Raw genomic sequence first — 20,551 nt, 5'->3', positions numbered from 1 at the left:
TAGGTATGCCTCTTATCCAGATGGGACAGGACAGTGTGCAGTGTGGTGGCGATTGCATCGTCTGTGGATCTATTGGGGCGGTAAGCAAATTGAAGTGGGTCTAGGGTGACAGGTAAGGTGGAGGTGATATGATCCTTGACTAGTCTCTCAAAGCACTTCATGATGACAGAGGTGAGTGCTACAGGGCGATAGTCATTTAGTTCAATTACCTTTGCTTTCTTAGGTACAGGGACAATGGTGGCAATCTTGAAGCATGTGGGGACAACAGACTGGGAAAGGGCGAGATTGAATATATCTGTGAACACACCAGCCAGCTGGTCTGCACATGCTCTGAGGATGCGGCTAGGGATGCCATCTGGGCCGGCAGCCTTGCGATGGTTAACACGCTTAAATGTCTTACTCACGTCGGCCACGGTGAAGGAGAGCCCGCAGTCCTCGATAGCGGGTCCCTTTGCAGAAAAGCATCCCCAAAGAATGATGTTTCCACCTCCATGCTTCACGGTTGGGATGGTGTTCTTGGGGTTGTATTCATCCTTCTTCCTCCAAACACGGCGAGTGGAGTTTAGACCAAAAAGCTCTATTTTTGTCTCATCAGACCACATGACCTTCTCCCATTCCTCATCTGGATCATCCAGATGGTCATTGGCAAACTTCAGACGGGCCTGGACATGCGCTGGCTTGAGCAGGGGGACCTTGCGTACGCTGCAGGATTTTAATCCATGACGGCGTAGTGTGTTACTAATGGTTTTCTTTGAGACTGTGGGCCCAGCTCTCTTCAGGTCATTGACCAGGTCCTGCCGTGTAGTTCTGGGCTGATCCCTCACCTTCCTCATGATCATTGATGCCCCATGAGGTGAGATCTTGCATGGAGCCCCAGACCGAGGGTGATTGACCGTCATCTTGAACTTCTTCCATTTTCTAATAATTGCGCCAACAGTTGTTGCCTGTAGCCCATCCCAGCCATGTGGAGGTCTACAATTTTATCCCTGATGTCCTTACACAGCTCTCTGGTCTTGGCCTTTGTGGAGAGGTTGGAGTCTGTTTGATTGAGTGTGTGGACAGGTGTCTTTTATACAGGTAATGAGTGGAGAACAGGAGGGCTTCTTAAAGAAAAACTAACAGGTCTGTGAGAGCCGGAATTCTTGCTGGTTGGTAGGTGATCAAATACTTATGTCATGCAATAAAATGCAAATTAATTACTTAAAAATCATACAATGTGATTTTCTGGATTTTTGTTTTAGATTCCGTCTCTCACAGTTAAAGTGTACTTATGATAAAAATTACAGACCTCTACATGCTTTGTAAGTAGGAAAACCTGCAAAATCGGCAGTGTGTCAAATACTTGTTCTCCCCACTGTATATATATATATATATATATACAGTGGGGATATATATTATATTTTATTTTACACCTTTATTTAACTAGGCAAGTCAGTTAAGAACACATTCTTATTTTCAATGACGGCTTAGGAACGGTGGGTTAACTGCCTTGTTCAGGGGCAGAACGACAGATTTTTACCTTGTCAGCTCGGGGATTCAATCTTGCAACCTTACAGTTAACTAGTCCAACGCTCTAACCACCTGCTTTACATTGCACTCCACGAGGAGCCTGCCTGTTACGCGAATGCAGTAAGAAGCCAAGGTAAGTTGCTAGCTAGCATTAAACTTATCTTATAAAAAACAATCAATCAGTCATAATCACTAGTTAACTACTCATGGTTGATGATATTACCAGTTTATTTAGCGTGTCCTGTGTTGCATATAATCGATGCGGTACGCATCCGAAACAGGACTGCCGTTGCTCCAACGTGTACCTAACCATAAACATCAATGCCTTTCTTAAAATCTATACACAAGTATATATTTTTTAAACCTGCATATTTAGTTAATATTGCCTGCTAACATGGATTTCTTTTAACAAGGAAAATTGTGTCACTTCTCTTGCAACAGAGTCAGTGTATATGCAGCAGTTTGGGCCGCCTGGCTCGTTGCGAATTGTGTGAAGACTATTTCTTCCTAACAAAGACAGCCAACTTCGCCAAACGGGGGATGCGCATTTGCGAAAAAAGCACAATCATTGCACGACTGTACCTAACCATAAACATCAATGCCTTTCTTAAAATCAATACACAGAAGTATATATTTTTAAACCTGCATATTTAGCTAAAAGAAATCCAGGTTAGCAGGCAATATTAACCAGGTGAAATTGTGTCACTTCTCTTGCGTTCATTGCACGCAGAGTCAGGGTATATGCAACAGTTTGGGCCGCCTGGCTCGTTGCGAACTAATTTGCCAGAATTTTACGTAATTATGACAACATTGAAGGTTGTGCAATGTAACAGGAATATTTAGACCACCCGTTAGCTAAAATACGGAACGGTTCCGTATTTCACTGAAAGAATAAACGTTTTGTTTTCGAGATGATAGTTTCCGGATTCGATCATATTAATGCCCTAAGGCTCGTATTTCTGTGTGTTATTATGTTATAATTAAGTCTATGATTTGATAGAGCTGTCTGACTGAGTGATGGTAGGCACCAGCAGGCTCGTAAGCATTCATTCAAACAGGACTTTTGTGCGTTTTGCCAGCAGCTCGTCGCTGTGCTTCAAGCATTGCGCTGTTTATGACTTCAAGCCTATCAACTCCCGAGATTAGGCTGGTGTAACCGATGTGAAATGGCTAGCTAGTTAGCGGGGTGCGCGCTAATAGCGTTTCAAATGTCACTTGCTCTGAGACTTGGAGTAGTTGTTCCCCTTGCTCTGGATGGGTAACACTGCTTCGAGGGTGGCTGTTTTCGATGTGTTCCTGGTTCGAGCCCAGGTAGGAGCGAGGAGAGGGACGGAAGCTATACTGTTACACTGGCAATACTAAAATGCCTATAAGAACATCCAATAGTCAAAGGTATATGAAATAGTCCTATAATTCCTATAATAACTACAACCTAAAACTTCTTACCTGGGAATACTGAAGACTCATGTTAAAAGGAACCACCAGCTTTCATATGTTCTCATGTTCTGAGCAAGGAACTTAAACGTTAGCTTACATGGCACATATTGCACTTTTACTTTCTTCCCCAACACTTTGTTTTTGCATTATTTAAACCAAATTGAACAAGTTTCATTATTTATTTGAGGCTAAATTGATTTTGATGTATTATATTAAGTTAAAATAAGTGTTCATTCAGTATTGTTGTAATTGTCATTATTAAAAAAAAAAGAATAAAAATTGGCCAATTAATTGGTATCGGCTTTTTTTGGCCCTCCAATTATCGGTATCGGCGTTGAAAAATCATAATCGGTCGACCTCTAGTCTGTACACCCTGCCACATACGTCTCGTGTCTGAGCCGTTAAACTGGGACTCAACGTTGTCCCAAGACCAACGTTTAGCCTGCTTGATTGCTTTGCAGAGGGAATAACTACACTGTTTGTATTCTTCCATATTCCAGTCTTCTTGGCCTGGTTAAATGCAGTGTTTCGCGCTTTCAGTTTTGCGCGAATGCTCCCACCTAACCACGGTTTCTGGATGGGGTTGGTTTTAATAAGCACAGTGGGTACAACATCTCCTATGCACTTCCTGATAAACTCATTCACCTTATCGGTATATGTGTCGATATTATTTTCTGATGCTACTCTGAACATATCCCAGTCCGCGTGATAAAAACAATCTTGAAGCGTGGATTCCGATTGGTCAGACCAGCGTTGAATAGTTCTTACCACGGGTGCTTCTTGTTTGAGTTTCTGCCTATAGGTAAGGAGGAGCTAGATGGAATCGTGGTCCGATTTGCCGAATGGAGGTCGGGGGAGGGCCGTATATGCTTTCTGGAAGGTAGTATAGCAACGGTCGAGCGTTTTAGCAGCGCGAGTACAACAATCAATATGTTGATAGAATTTCGGGAGCCTTTTCCTCAAATTGACTTTGTTAAAATTCCCATCTACAATAAATGCAGCCTTAGGATATGTGGTTTCCAGTTTGCATAAAGTCCAGTGAAGTTCTTTGAGGGCCGTCGTGGTATCCGCTTGGGGGTGATATAGACCGCTGTGGCTATTGTTGCCGAAAATTATCTTGGGAGATAGTACGATCGGCATTTGATTGTGAGATATTCTAGGTCGGGTGAACAGAAGGGCTTGAGTTCCTGTATGTTATCACAGTTACGCCATAAGTCATTAATCATAAAACATATACCTCCACCCTTCTGCTTCCCGGAGAGATGGCTTTACAGAGTCAGACATATCTCGAGCAAGCCATGCTTCCGTGAAGCAGAGCAGGTTACAATCCCTCGTGTCTCTCTGAAATGCAACTCTCGCCTTGAGCTCATCAATTTTATTATCCAGAGATTGGACATTAGCGAGTAAAATACTCGGGAGCGGTGGATGGTGTGCACGCTTCCTAAGTCGGACCAGAAGACCATCTCGAGTACCTCTCCTTCGCCGGTGTTGTTTTGGGTCAGCCTCTGGAAAAAGTTCAATTGCTCTGGGGAGAGCAAACAAAGGATCCGCTCCAGGGAAGTGGTAATCCTGCTCGTAATGCTGGAAGTTCTGGTGAGTTACTGACGCTCTAATATCCAATAGTTCTTTCCGACTGTATGTAATGACACAAAACAATTCCTGAGCTAATAACATAAAAAATAGTACATAAACAAACAAAATACTGCAGAGTTGTATAAGAGCTAGACGCGAAGTTGACATCTTTGTCGGCGCCATCATCATGTCAGTGGCCTCCATCATTCTTAAATTAAAGAAGTTTGGAACCACCAAGACTCTCCCTAGAGCTGGCCGCCAGGCCAAACTGAGGAATCGGGGGAGAAGGGCCTTGGTCAGGGAGGTGACCAAGAACCCGATTGTCCCTCTGACAGAGGTCTAGAGTTCCTCTGTGGAGATGGAAGAACCTTCCAGAAGGACAACCATCTCTGCAGCACTCCACCAATCAGGCCTTTATGTTAGAGTGGCCAGACGGAAGCCACTCCTCAGTTAAAGGCACATGACAGCCCACTTGGAGTTTTCCAAAAGGCGTCTAAAGAATCTCAGACCATGAGAAACAAGAATCTCTGGTTTGCTGGAACCAAAATTGAACTCTTTGGCCTGAATGCCAAGCGTCACCTCTGGAGGAAACCTGGCACCATCCCTACGGTGCATGGTGGGGGCAGCATCATGCTGTGGGGATTTCTTTCAGCGGCAAGGACTGTGAGACTAGTCAGGATCGAGTGAAAGAGGAATGGAGCAAAGTACAGAGAAAACTTGCTCCAGAGCGCTCAGGACCTCAGACTGGGGCGGAGGTTTCTTAGATATTACTGCACTGTCGGAACTAGAAGCACAAGCATTTCGCAACACTCACATTAACATCTGCTAACCATGTGTATGTGACCAATAAAATTTGATTTGATTTGAGGTTCACCTTCCAACAAGACAACGACCCTAAGCACACAGCCAAGAAAACACAGGAGTGGCTTCGCGACAAGTCTCTGAATGTCCTTGAGTGGCCCAGCCAGAGCCCGGACTTGAACCCAATCGAACATCTCTGGAGAGACCTGAAAATAGCATTGTAGCGACGCTCTCCATCCAACCTGACATAGCTTGAGAGGATCTGCAGAGAACAATGGGAGAAACTCCCCAAATAGAGGTATTCCAAGCTTGTAGCATCATACCCAAGAAGACTCAAGGCTGTAATCACTGCCAAAGGTGCTTCAACAAGGTTCTGAGTAAAGGGTCTGAATACTTATGTAAATGTGATAAATTTGCAAAAATGCGTAAACTTTTTGCTTTGTCATTATGGGGTATAGTGTGTAGATTGATGAGGGAAATAAACAATTTAATCAATTTTAGAATAAGGCTGTAACGTAGCAAGATGTGGAGAAAGTCAAAGGGTCTGAATAGTTTCCAAAGCCACTGTATGTGGACCACCTTACCTGGCTGATAAGGTTGATAGGTACTGTATACTGTACATATTGATTGATCGATCTATCAGTTGATTGATTGACATTGTGTTTTCCTCTAGAATTAAATAGATGACCTCTGATGAGAAATGGATGGTGATGGTGATGTGGACCCAGGCAGGAACGACTTGCCCCTCAGAGCCAACACCAACCACATCCTGGTCAGACACTATGTCTTGGACCTGGACATACACCTCCAAACTAAGGTTATCACTGGTACTGTGGTGCTCTTCCTGGAGCCAGGCCCATTGGCTGGCGATGGGAAGGGGGCTGGGGAAGGCGCCCCCACCCCACCCCAACCATCCCAAACTGATGACTCCTGGGAGGATGAGAGCCACAGAGACTTTACCTTAGTTCTGGACTGCTGTGACCTCACTGTGTCAAAAGTAGAGGAGTTGGACGTGACCTCTGTGTCGGATATGCAGGGTCTCCTAAAGGAGGTCAAGGGTGAGGGGTCAGGGGTTGAACCACAACCAGACAGCCAATCAGCTGTGCTCATTCAGAGGCTGATCTCCCTACCGTCCACCCAATGGAAAAAGCAACACCACCTGTACCTCCAGTGCAGTCATGCCCCTGCTTCTGAGGGTGGGGGACCCCTCATCTTCCACATTGACCGCTGGAGCCTGCAGGTGAGGAAGAGGGGGGTTCGGACCCTCCTGGAGTTCCCCCGAGCCCTGAGGGTCTGCTACAAGACCAAGCCGGAGGGAGGCTCTGTCAGGTGGACTAAAGATCAGGACAACAGGTGGGACATCAATATCTACTGTATGCTTCATGCTCAGACTGATAACATATAGGACAGAAGTTGTTTCCATCTGTCTACTCTCAGGGTGAAACAAACTATACAGTAGATAAACCAAGTCTGCATGTCCCATGAACAGTACGATGAAGGAAGTTGTTTACCGTTTACTCCTCTAGGTCATGTGTTTACACCGCCGGCTCCCCCATCAACAACCGTGCCCTCTTCCCCTGTCAGGAGCCTCCTGTCGCCATGTCGACGTGGCAGGCCCAGGTACGAGCCCCTAGGGAGTGTGTGGTTCTATTGAGTGGAGAGAACCAGGCCCAGCCCACTCACCTGCACCACACAGGTACTACACTCCTGATCAGTGTACAGCGGATAAGTGCAAACTGTTACAGTTCACCAGTCCACTCACCCACTCTCTGTCTCTCTCTCCCTCCTCCGTCTAGGTCTCTCTAGCTGGGACTACTATGTCACTATGCCTATGCCTGCCTCCACTTTTACCTTGGCAGTGGGTTACTGGCGCCAGGCCACAGCACAACTTTCCACAGCACAGCTTACCCCTCCTGTGCAGGGTACAAGGGCTGGGGCCTCCCATACGCATGCTGCCAGGTATGATTTATTTCCCGTAAGATCCCCCCCCCTTCATGGTTTCCCTCCAACTCAGCCATACCAGGCGGTAGAACCAGGTCTTCCCCAGCAGAGCTTTCCCCAGCCCTGAAGAGTTCACCACAGGCTGAGGGTTTGAGGGCTCCACCACCATGCTGGCAGCTCTATCATTCTTCCCGTAATACCACCCTTTCTACCTCCTCCTCTCATGGTTTCCCTCCAACCCAGCCATACACAGCCGTTAACCCCAGGGCTTCTCCTGCTACAAGGAGGGCCTTTTATCCTCAGTGAACGGCTAGAGAGGAAACTTGGATCAGATTTGGGTTTTGCAGTTCCAGTACTAAGATGGAGTTACTGTAACTGAATGGAAGTCGAATTAAATGTAATGTTTGGGTTTTCTCTGGCTTTCCTGTGTGATGCAATGTTCCATATTTCCATCCCTCTCGTTTCTAAGCCCGTAGTCAAAATAGCGAGAATACAAGCCTGAATCTTTTTTTCATTCTCCCCATAACACAGCTTGGACCTGAATCCATTCACCAACATGGACCATCCCGTCATCACCAGCCAACAGTCTACATTAGTTTACTCAGGCCTGAAGGATGAGAAGCACTCTGAGAGCGACTGCTCAGGTCTGGGTGATGACAACTTCACCTGTTGCCATGCTGATTACCCCTGTCCATTCACCGACCCATCCGCCTGGAGCCAAGAGGTGGTCCCTCACCGGATCTTTGCCCCGCCCGCTCTGCTGCAGAAGGCCCAGGTCCAGATCCTCCCCCTTCTGCCTGGCTGCCTGGCTGCAGCCCACGCTACCCTGGGGGTCCATCCCTTCCCCCGCCTCGACGTACTCATCGTCCCAGCAGGCTTCTCTAGTCTGGGCATGGCCAGGTAAGACTGGAGGAAGGGATATGTATTGAGGAATAGATCATTTCACCATTCATTCACGCCTGTTTTGTTACTTTCAAATCTGCTGTTTTATTTACATCTGCAACTCGTTGACATGACTACTTTGCATTCGTAAACATGAACACTCGTAAAGCACCAGTGGCAGCCATGTTTCCCTCATGTTCTTTACTTCATGTGTCTATATCCTTCACGGAAATATACAGATTCCACGTTTGCAATAAAGCTGAATAGCAGACAACCCCATGAACCCCAGTCCAACACCCCAACCCTTGGTCGACCCTCCAGGTGAAAGAGCCTGCTCGCCCCCATCCACCTCCTCAGCAGTGTTAGCTCAGACAGCCAGTCAATAGGGCTCTGTGTGTGTCCATGTTGTGTTGTTGACCTGGTCTCCAGGTACACTGGTCTGTTTGTGTCGGGCTGTTTAGTCTGCAGAGTGGAGGTCTGATGTGGAGAGGAAACCCACGGGTTGGCACACTGCTTTACCCCATCAACAGTCCCCCCCCCCCTTCCGTATATCTCACTATGCTGTTGACCTCTCTCTCTTTCTCTCTCTTCTGCACGGCCGTCTTTCCTATTTCCCTCCAGTTCTCTCCTCGTCCTCCTATATTAAGGCCTTGGGGGTTAACCGCCACTCTGTTGATGTTTTGACTGCCCTGAAGCAGTCAACTAGTTTTTGATTGCCCTGTTGGGCAGCTACTGTAGCAGTTCACTTCCTCCATGCATTCAGTCTTTCACATCCCATTTTACTCATCCTTATACAGTAGCTAAGCTACATCTTTCTCTGTGTGGGCTAGACAGAGTTTTGTGTTGCCGTTTTGATGAATGGTTCTTGGTTTTACTGAGAAGGCGGAAGCTCTACTGAATTCATAATATTTGTATTGCCAAGTACAGTAGATTCATTTGCAACAACATTTTGGTCCAATAACCTTTCTTAGACTGCATGTCCTTAGTTTTACTAATAGTCTACATTAAGTCTGAGAGGCAGTGGATGTTTCGAAATGTGTGTCAAATTATTTTCCTGTAATTTAATGAGGAGATATGCTTGGTACACATACATGCAGTCCCCATTGAATGTTCTGTTGTTTAGATTTTGGGGAAATCAAGTTATGTTTTTCTATGCAAAATAATTTGAGCACTTTTTGTGTGTGTGTGTGTGTGTGTGTGTGTGTGTGTGTGTGTGTGTGTGTGTGTGTGTGTGTGTGTGTTTTTTATGGGAGTGAAATCCAGCCAATGTCATTTAGATTACATTTGACTGAAGTTAAAATGGGAAGTTTGGGCCAAATAAAAGCTCAAAACGTCTGCTCTTTTTACCATGCTCTTGGTAAAATAAATAAATGCGTCTTTTGGGTGGCCAGTGGATAGTGGCCCAGTGTGTATAGGCTGCCAGTGCCAACACCCTCTCTCTCTGCACCAGGACTCTGTCTGTAGTCTTCCACAGGAAATGAGGTCAGAACTGAATGTACTCCACAGGTTATGATGTCATTGGGAGGGGATCAGAAAAATTGTAAAGGACAAAAGGTTTCCAGAGGGTCAACAACTCTGAGCCCAGAGCTCCAACTCGCATATTTACAGTGGCAAGAAAAAGTATGTGAACCCTTTGGAATTACCTGGAATTCTATATAAATTGGTCATGAAATTTGATCTGATCTTTATCTAAGTCACAACAATAGACAAACATAGTCTGCTTAAACTAATAACACACAAACAATTATATGTTTTCATGTCTTTATTGAACACACCGTGTAAACATTCACAGTGCAGGGTGGGAAAAGTATGTGAACCCTTGGATTTAATAACTGGTTGACCCTCCTTTGGCAGCAATAACCTCAACCAAACGTTTCTGTCATTGCGGATCAGACCTGAGAATTTTGGACCATTCATCTTTACAAAACTGTTTCAGTTCAGCAATATTCTTGGGATGTCTGTTGTGAACTGCTCTTGAGGTCATGCCACAACATCTCAATCGGGTTGAGGTCAGTACTCTGACTGGGCCACTCCAGAAGGCGTATTTTCTTCTGTTGAAGCCATTCTGTTGTTGATTTACTTCTGTGTTTTGGGCCGTTGTCCTGTTGCATCACCCAACTTTTGTTGAGCGTCAATTGGCGGACAGGTAGCCTTACATTCTCCGACAAAATGTTTTGATAAACTTGGGAATTCATTTTTCCTTCGACGATAGCAAGCTGTCCAGGCCCTGAGGCAGCAAAGCAGCACCAAACCATGAGGCTCCCTCCACCATACTTTACAGTTGGGATGAGGTTTTGATGTTGATGTCTGTGCCTTTTTTTTTCTCTACACACATAGAGTTGTGTGTTCCTTCCAAACAACTCAACTGTAGTTTCATCTGTCCACAGAGTATTTTGCCAGTAGCGCTGTGGAACATCCAGATGCTCTTTTGCGAACTTCAGCAATGTTTTTTTGGGGGGACAGCAGTGGCTTCTTCCGTGTCCTCCCATGAACACCATTCTTGTTTAGTTACGTTTCGTAGACTCGTCAAACAGAGATGTTAGCATGTTCCAGAGATTTCTGTAAGTCTTTAACTGACACTTTGGATTCTTCTTAACCTCATTGTGCATTCTGCCATGTGCTCCTTATGTCATCTTTGCAGCACTGCCACTCCTAGGGAGAGTAGCAACAGTGCTGAACTTTCTCCATTTATAGACAATTTGTCTTACCGTGGACTGATGAACATCAAGGCTTTTAGAGATACTTTTGTAACCCTTTCCAGCTTTATGCAAGTCAACCATTCTTAATCTTGGGTCTTCTGAGATCTCTTTTATTCGAGGCATGGTTCACATCAAGAAATGCTTCTTTCAAATTTTGTGAGTGTTTTTTATAGGGCAAGGCAGCTCTAACCAACATCTCCAATCTCGTCTCAATGATTGTACTCCAGGTTAGCTGACCCCTGACTCCAATGAGCTTTTGGAGAAGTCATTAGCCTAGGGGTTCACATACTTTCCCCAACCTGCACTGTGAATGTTTAAATGATTTATTCAATATATACATCATATTTATAAGGTGCTAACAACTTAAGGCTGCTTTATTCTTTGCATTGCGAGGTTTGAGGATAGCTGCTTGCCCTGGCTGTTTGAACTTGAGCTACGTAGGTGTGGTTAAAAAAAAAAGAGACTTAGAGGATTCACTAAGCCCAGCAGACTCTTGCCATGCCTGCCCCACAGTGCCCCCTTTTTCTTTGCGTGGGTCACAACCCCCCCCCCCCCATCTCTTTGCGTGTGGTACACTCCTGCAGGCCTCCAGACTTAACCGCAAGGCTGCGCCACATGCAGGAAGGAGGGGGAGGTCGACAAAACATGGACCAGAGATGGAGATTGGGAGATGGGGGTGGGAAAGAAGGGGATGGGAGGTCTTGAGCCAGACCTAACCACAAGACTGCCTACATGGAGGATGGAGGGAGGTTAACAAAACATGGAGATGGAGAAGGGGTGGGAGGAGGAGAAAGGGGTGTGAGGAGGAGGGTTTAAGGAGGGGTTTTAGCCATGGATCCCCCAGGATGTGGGAGAGGATGTGTGGATTATTCCCAGCAACAAAAGCCATTAGTCCCTGGAAGGACTTCAGAGGATGCAGCTCTTTAATCTGCAGATTGGGAAGTATGTGGGCCTGAGTCCTTGGGGCCAGGCCAACCGCTGCTTTTCTAGCATGCTCCTGTATAAAGAACAACGGGTGGCTGAGGAGAGTAGGGGGAGGCAGGCAGGGGGGCATTAAGTTATTGTGTTGGGAAACAAGGAAAGGAGGCGGGGGGGGGGGGGGGGGGGGGGCGTGAAGTTTTTGTACCCAGATACGGGGAGGGAGGGCAGGAAACCAAAGATTAAGAAGTCAAGTAAGGGCAGGTCTGGACTGACGGCCTGTGCCATGTACACTGTGTGCCCACAAATCTGTGTGACTCTGTGTAGAGTATAATTAATACTTGCAAAGAGACAGAACACCGTTTACACTTGCAAACAGTCAGTGAGCTACACGACTTTACACCAGACTCTGTCAGAGCAGATGTCAAATTAGTTGAATAGCCTATTTAGTTTGTTTTGTTATATATTTTATATTTTGTGGTTTCTGTTTGTTTTATACATGCCATCCATAAACAAATACTCCTTACCTGGGCCAAATCAGTAGAGGGTTCCCCTCTGTTGGTCTGTCTGTTTGTCCGACTGTGTCTGTCTGTCTGCCTACCTCTGTCTGTAGAATCACCATGGTCAAGCTGTTAAAGGCTCTGGTATGTGGAGGCACTGTGTGTGTCCTCTCCTGGTGCTGAGACAAGAGGAGGAGGAGAAGGAAGAGGAGGAGAAGGAAGAAGAGGAGGAGAGAGCAAGGAGAATGGAGGGGAAAGAAGGGGGTGAGGAGGAGGGGAGAGAAGAAAGAGGAGGAACAGTAAATGGGAAACATCAATGCGGACAGCAGGGGAGCTATTTAGCTCAGAAACACTTCCACACTTTGCTTAAAAACAACTCATTGTCTACAGGGGATGGAATGACATGAGAAAGTTGTAAAACTGAAACCTTGAAAACACTGAAGGGACTTTGAATGGCTGCTGCGGATAGAAGTCCTTCAGCACAAATAATTTAAATGTAGGGGTGTAATGTTGCCCAAACCCACAGTTTGGTGCGTATTGCGGTTTCGGGGTCACAGTTCGATTCGGTTTCGGTACAGCCGGATGAAATGAAATGCCAACCATTGCTGTAGTATATTTTTTGTATTGGTTTTGGTATTCCTGATTCCATACATGATCATGAGTCATATAATTCCTGATATAATTCCTGGGTAGCCATTTGATTAGGTGTTCAGGAGTCTTACGGCTTTGGGGTAGAAGCTGTTTAGGACCCTCTTGGAGGCTTCTGACCAGTTATCTAAATGCTACTCAATTAATAGACACCAGTCTATATATACACATGTGCATAGTGTTTGTGACCCATTGCATACAGTGCATTCGGAAAGTATTCAGACCACTTGACCTTTTCTACATTTTGTTACGTTACAGCCTTGTTCTAAAATGGATTAAATGCATGTTTTGCCTCATCAATCTACACACAATACCCCATAATCACAAAGCAAAAACAGGTTTTTATTTTTTTGGCAAATGTACCCTTTGCTATGAGACTCGAAATTGAGCTCAGGTGCATTCTGTTTCCATTGATCATCCTTGAGATGTTTCTACAACTTGATTGGAATCCACCTTTGTTAAATTCAATTGGTTGGAAATGATTTGGAAAGGTACACACCTGTCTATATAAGGTCCCACAGTTGACATGTCAGAGCAAAAACCAAGCCATGAGTTTGAGGTAATTGTACGTAGAGTTCCAAGACAGGATTGTGTCAAGGCACAGATCTGGGGAAGGGTACCAAAACATTTCTGCAACATTGAAGGTTCCCAAGAACACAGTGGACTCCATCATTCTTAAATGGAAAAAGTTTGGAACCACCAAGACTCTTCCTAGAGCTGGCCACCTGGCCAAACTGAGCAATCGGGGGAGAAGTGCCTTGGTCAGGGAGGTGACCAAGAACCCGATGGTCACTCTGACAGAGCTCCAGAGTTCCTTTGTGGAGATGGGAGAACCTTCCAGAAGGACAACCATCTCTGCAGCTCTCCACCAATCAGGCCTTTATGTTAGAGTGGCCAGACGGAAGCCACTCCTTCGTAAAAAAGCACATGACAGCCCGCTTGGAGTTTGCCAAAACAAGATTCTGTGGTCTGATGAAACTAAGATTAAACTCTTTGGCCTGAATGCCAAGCGTCACGTCTGGACGAAACCTGACACCATCCCTACTGTGAAGCATGGTGGTGGCAGCATCATGCTGTGGGGATGTTTTTCATGGGCAGGGACTGTGAGACTAGTCAGGATCGAGGGAAAGATGAATGGAGCCAAGAACAGAGAGATCCTTGATGAAAACCTGCTCCAGAGCGTGTGCTTGAGTGGCCCAGCCAGAACCCAGACTTGAACCCTATCTAACATCTCTGGAGAGACCTGAAAATAGCTGTGCAGCGACACTCCTCATCCAACCTGACAGAGCAGAGAAGAATGGGAGAAACTCCCCAAATACAGGTGTGCCAAGCTTGTAGCTTCATATACAAGAAGACTCAAGGCTGTAATCGCTGCCAAAGGTGCTTCAACAAGGTACTGAGTAAATGGTCTGTATACTTATGTAAATGTGATATTTCTGTTTTTAAAAAATTATATAAAAAAAAATGTTTTATGGGGTATTGTGTGCAGATTGATGAAGAAAAAAACAAATGTGGAAAAAGTCAAGGAGTCTGAATACTTTCTGAATGCACTGTATAAGACACTAGAACCATTACAGTTATTAACATTTGAGTAATGTTCAGCAGGGCTTGCATGATTCAGTGTAGCACACTTGGCATACAACAGCTGGCAGAGCACACCAAAGCCGATTAGGGTCTTGGGCCATACTGTACCCAGTCAACACGCTGGGCTCGGGCCTATTCCGTTTGAGATGTGGGGGACTCGGCATGGACTCGGTCAGGCTTGGGGGGCTTCATGCGGGCCAAGCTATTCCAGAGTTTGGCAGAATCATATTACTCTGGGTTCCGGCTAATGGTACTTGGGCCGATTCCACTTCAGCTTATCCGGCCCGATTAACTTTTTCAGGAGTAGGGCCATTTGAGGAATTTTATTTGGCAGGTGATGAAATACTAATTTAATATACAAAGCGTTGTGATATTTCACCTCCATGTCATCGAATTTGCTAGGTCATTAAAATGTAAAGTTTGTGACAGTCTCTGGGGTCATGTACTGTAGCTATCAGAGATGGTCCAATTTAGAGAATCTCCGATGCTATAAATGCTTTTGTTTTCTACAGGCTATGGGAGTGTTTTTTTGTAGTTGCAGTCCACCCAATTGAAAAGTGCACTGTCACTTCCATAACATTTGTTATAGGCTACCAGCATGTAAGATGAACATGCACAATAGTACAGGATACCCTTACAAAAATTCACTGCCGTTAAAATGCAATAAAACTGCAGTACAGTGAAATAATGTTTTTTTTTAATCAATGATATCTGGTAGCTTGCTGTGTGTGTTGGCTTCTAATGGTAATCTTTTTGTCGATGTCACTGTCTGTGTTGTCACTGTCTGCGTTGCACATTTCCTTTTGTTCCACGGAATGCAATTTTGATGTTCTGTTATGACTAACTACATTTGTTTACAGAATTTAACAAATCACACGTAGGCCTGTCTTTTATTTCAATATCCTACTACAATCCACCAGGATTTACATCAGTAATGAGTAAGACATTATTGCACCTGAATTTGACAGTTATATTTTCCCTTAAAGCTTTTAAGTAATTAACGTAATGTGTTCAAGAATTCCCGAAGTAAAGCGGCGGTTTGTTGGGGAGAAGAATGTCAAGGAAAGTTTTGCTAGCTAGCTAACGTTAATCATCCATGGACATGGTAAGTTTGAATTTGTACCTGTTGTAGCTAGCTAGCTAACGTTTTGACGTTTGTATATCTGTTTAGTTAACGAAAGTACATATGTGTGTGTGTGTGTTCTCGCTCTATGTGTGTGTGCACGTGTGGGAGAGATAGAGATGATGATCACAATAACTTTAGAAAACATTGTCATGTCAAGGTTTTCAAGCTGTGTATATGTGTCAGTGTGTTCTGTGAGAGAGAGAGATGATCACAAAAACGTATAGAAATGTCATCATTGTGTCATGCTCTGTGTTTGTGAGTGTGTGTGAGAGAGAGAAATGGTTGATGAATACACATATAGGAAACACTGATTGCGAGTGTCTGAGCTAGGCTAATTCTTGAAACGTGTATCCCCCAATATGGATGTGAATTTTCCTGATTCATTAGGGATACTTGTATTTTGTATTTGACAATACGATACATTTTGCCTATCCCTGCTCCCCCCAACACTCATTCTAACATTACAACTCTCAACTGCCCTTTTCAATTCTTGATTTTCTTTTTTGCAGGAATCTTCTAGCTTGGATTGAGGAAGGAATAAAGGGAAGAAGTTATCTTACTGACTAAGAAATGTAAATAGCTTAGGTTTTGCTGTCTCTCTCTCTCTCTGACTGCCAGATTGCTGTGGGGAAACATAGACTTAGCAAGTACATTGACTAACTTAGTGAAGACCTTACGCAATGGTTAATCATGATTCGTCTCTGTCTTTACAGTTCCTGAAACATGTCAATGACCTGATGCATAGCCTCTGTTACACAATGGCCACCTACTCAGTTACCAGTGACCTATTCGGCCACATCCCAGGGAAAGGAGAGAGCAGCAACACCACTCCTTAAATCCATAGGAGTGTATATTTTGGTTATCACTATGGCAACATCCTCCAGGAACTATAAAAAAAAACACAATGTTTACATCTTACAGTTATGTAAAAACATTACCCCCCAAAAATGTATGTTTGGTACTCTGATTAAGGGCACAAGGCGAGACCCAAATGCAGATGGTAGAGCTCCAATATTTATTATAACAAAGGGAGTAGGCAAAGGCAGGTCGGGGACAGGCGAGAGTTCATAAACCAGGTCAGTGTCCAAACAGTACCAGACGATAGGCAGTCACGAGATCAGGCCAGGCAGGGGTCAGAAACTAGATCCGAGTCCAAAAACAGTACAAGGGGATAGGCAGGCTGGTAGTCAGAACAGGCAGAGTGGTCAGACAGGCGGGTTCAGAGTCAGGACAGGCAAGGGTCAAAACCAGGAGGACTAGAAACAAAGATTGGGAAAAATAAGAGCAAGGAAAACCGCTGGTTGACTTGGAAAACAGGACAAACTGGCACAGAGAGACAGGAAACACAGGGATATATACACTGGGGATAATAAGCGACACCTGGAGGGGGTGGAGACAATCACAAGGACAGGTGAACCAGATCAGGGTGTGACACTGATCTTCAAATTGATTCCTACTAGCCAGCTTTGTAAGAGCTAGGTTTGTACTAGCTATACTGATGATCAGGACATTTTTTTCTCTGCATCAGGTCTTACTGAGACTGGATTCCCCAAGAGACATGGTATTCAGCTGCCCATGATTGCCTGATCTTACACTCTTAGAAAAAAATGTAGAATGTAAAAGGGTTCATCGGCTGTCCCCATAGAATCTTTTAAAGAACCCTTTTTGTGTCACCCCTGCTCCCGCTCTTCTTACATTTTTGGTTCCATGTAGAACCCTTTAACCTGGAACAAAAAAGGGTTCTCATATGGGGACAGCCAAGTAGATCCAATTGAAATGGCACTGCTTCTAATAATAAGTTAATTTTGTAAAGCAAATAAAATCCTATTTTAACTTTAATTGCAAAAACCTTGTGTCCTGATTCAACAGACACATCCACTGGTGAGTCATGTAAAGTTTCTCCCGTTTGTCTCTAGCCCATTCTCCCTATCGCTCACTCAAACACGTACACAGTTGCAGAGAAGAGGGAAGAGATTTGCCCATTACACCCATTTCTAACAATGTTTGTTGCAGGAATGATATGACAGACATAACTTAGAGTAAGTGTCATGAAAAGCCAGAAAACTCAGGAGGTTGACGTGTTGCGGGCCCTCTGGAAAGTCCTCAAATATGCCCCTGACCGCCATAGTGGAGGACGCAGAGTATGTATATGAGCAAGTTGCTCTTTTTTGAAGACATCTCTAAGCTATAACTGCCACAAACTTCTTCAACTAGTACCATGGAAATACTTTGAGCCAGCTGAGTCCACAAAGTTTTTTCAGGAATGTCCTCAAAGTGATAGTTATGTGCGGATTCTCTTCACTACAGCTCTGACCCATCACACCACTCTTATTAATCAAATGAAACAATTTGCCTTTATCTACTCTGTGTCCCGATCTATCTATGCATGTAATGCCTTACGGGGAATTATGAAACAATTACTGTATGCAGATGTGCGGGAAAAAAATGGTTGCTTGATCTATTTTAAACGTAAGAATATGTTGCAGATTTAAACTTATTGGTGACTATGGAAACAAATAGAAATGTAATGAACAATATTTTCAATATCCAACTTTTTCCTCTGCAATACTTTTTCCAGTAGGTAATAAGCAAAGAAACATATGTCATATTCTGGTCAGTAATACTGAAGTCACACTGACTTCTTTTCAACCAGGTTTTGCCCACTGGGATGTTATAATGTTCAAGAGAAAAATAAGCTCACTTGTCTGACTCTCATAAAAGGGGGCATGTCTGTAGCACAGTACTTCTCATTTCCCACTCTGGGGTAATGTGACGGGCTGTCACTGTTAAGTAGCTCTCTGTAGCCCTGGAGGTCCATCCATCTGTAGTAAGTGCAACACAGGGTACATTGGCCAATTTCATCTTTAGCTTGCATATATAACGCGGTGCAAGAGGGCGAAGTTCGCAAGGTGGCTCGAGCATTTTCACAGGGTGGGGCCCCGGCACACCTACTGAACGGAGCAAACGTACCTCAAAGTTTATTCAAAAACGTTTTGGGAAATGTGTCGTTTGGTAAAAGCCTTTCTGCAACGTAGAAACATTCAAGCAACTAAACGCACCCCTTGTTTAGGGCCTAGTTGGAACAAAATCCTGCAGTACCGGTGGCACTCCAGGAACAGGGTTGCCTACCCCTGCTCTAGGGTCCTGTGGTGAAGCAACTGCTATGCAAGCTATTGGGCAACAGCTTTCTTCCTGGGCCCATATTCACAAAGCATCACTGAGTAGGGATAGTGATCTAGGATAACCTCCCCCTTGTAAATGTAATATTACTCAGTCTGAAGGCAAAACCGATCCTAAAATCACTACTCCTACTCTGAGAATCTTTGGGAATAAGGGCCTTGGCCTATCAGCATGCTGGCCTGTCAGCAATGCCACTCCACCTGAAATGCAAAAACATGAATAAGAATTAGCTTAGTCAGTAACTTAGCTAACTAGGTAATTAAACACTTATGTAAATGTGCACAAGCCTAATCAGCCAAATGATATGAAAACAACACAGCCTATTTGAAGTGAAATTATACTGAACAAAAATCTAAACGCAACATGAAAAGTGTTGGTCCCATGTTTCATCAGCTGAAATAAAAGTTCACCGAAATTTTCCATACGCACAAAAAGTTTAGCAAATTTTGGACACACATTTCTTTACTTTCCTGTTAGTGAGCATTTCTCCTTTTCCAAGATAATCAATCCACCTGACAGGTGTGGCATTTCAAGAAGCTGATTAAACAGCATGATCATTACATAGGTGCTCCTTGTGCTGGGGACAATGAAAGGTCACTCTAAAATGTGCAGTTTTGTCACAGAACACAATGCCACGTGTCCATTTTTGAGAAATCTTGCAATTGGCATGCTGACTGCAGGAATGTCCACCAGAGCAGTTGCCAAATAATTTAATGTTCATTTCTTTACCATAAGCCGCCTCCAACGTCGTTTTAGAGAATTTGGCAGTCCGTCCAACCGACCTCAAAACCGCAGACCACGTGTAACCACGCCAGCCTAGGACCTCCACATCTGGCTTCTTCACCTGCGGGATGGTCTGAGACCAGCCACCCGGCCAGCTGATGAAACTGTGGGTTTGCACAACCAAAGAATTTCTGCACAAACTGTTAGAAACTGTCTCGGGGAAGCTCATGTGTGCTCCTTGTCCTCACCAAGGTCTTGACCTGACTGGACTTAGGCACGCTGGAGAAGTGTGCTCTTCACAGTTGAATCGGTTCTTGTAGGTAATTGAGTAATATGTACATGTAGGTAGGGGTAAAGTGTCTATGCATAGATAATAAACAGAGTAGCAGCAGCGTATTTGAAGAGTGTGAAGGAATGTGAATGTATGTGTGTGTGTGACGGCAATATGCATGTGTGTGTTGGAGTGTCAGTGTAGTATGTGTGAGTGTGTGGTTAGAGTCCAGTGAGTGTACATTGAGACTGTGCAAGAAAATCAGGACAACAAAAATGTGAATAAATAGGGAGGTCTATGCAAATAGTCTGGTTAGGCATTTGATTAACAGTTCAGCAGTCTTATGGCTTGGGGCTAGAAGCTATTAATGAGCCTTTTGGTCCCAGACTTACTGCTTGCCATGCAGTAGCAGAGAGAATATGACTTGGGTCGCTGAAGTCTATGACAATACTATGACAATATTTTGGGCCTTCGTCTGACACACCACCTGGTATAGATGTCCTGGATGGCAGGAAGCGCGGCCCCAGTGATGTACTGTGCTGTACGCACTACCCTCTGTAGCGCCTTGTAGTTGGATGCTGAGCAGTTGCCATTCCAAGCGGTGATGCAACCAGTCAGGATGCTCTCGATGGTGCAGCTGTAGAACATTGAGGATCTGAGGACCCATGCCAAATCTTTTCAGCCTGCTCAGGGGGAATAGGCATTGCTGTCGTGCCCTCTTCACGATTGTCTTGGTGTGTTTGGACCATCATTTGTCAGA

At 44.6% G+C, this 20,551-nt stretch overlaps 1 protein-coding gene across 3 annotated transcripts in view; it reads left to right on the top strand.

Moving 5' to 3' along the window:
- Positions 1-20,551, top strand: part of aopep (aminopeptidase O (putative)) — a 116,886-nt gene that overhangs the window by 9,370 nt on the left and 86,965 nt on the right. For 2 of the 3 annotated variants that reach the window (XM_055920188.1, XM_055920189.1), the window contains exons 2-5: positions 5,993-6,672; positions 6,846-7,015; positions 7,116-7,278; positions 7,792-8,160. In XM_055920188.1, the coding sequence (XP_055776163.1) occupies positions 6,020-6,672; positions 6,846-7,015; positions 7,116-7,278; positions 7,792-8,160 (1,355 nt within the window). In that variant the 5' untranslated portion in view covers positions 5,993-6,019. Of the gene's footprint in view, positions 1-5,992; positions 6,673-6,845; positions 7,016-7,115; positions 7,279-7,791; positions 8,161-20,551 lie in introns of those variants that run through there. The other variant, XM_055920190.1, reaches the window with a different exon arrangement.

This window comes from Salvelinus fontinalis, chromosome 4 (assembly GCF_029448725.1).
Source record: "Salvelinus fontinalis isolate EN_2023a chromosome 4, ASM2944872v1, whole genome shotgun sequence".
NCBI lineage: Eukaryota > Metazoa > Chordata > Actinopteri > Salmoniformes > Salmonidae > Salvelinus > Salvelinus fontinalis.
This window is presented reverse-complemented; position numbering and strand designations above follow the sequence as displayed.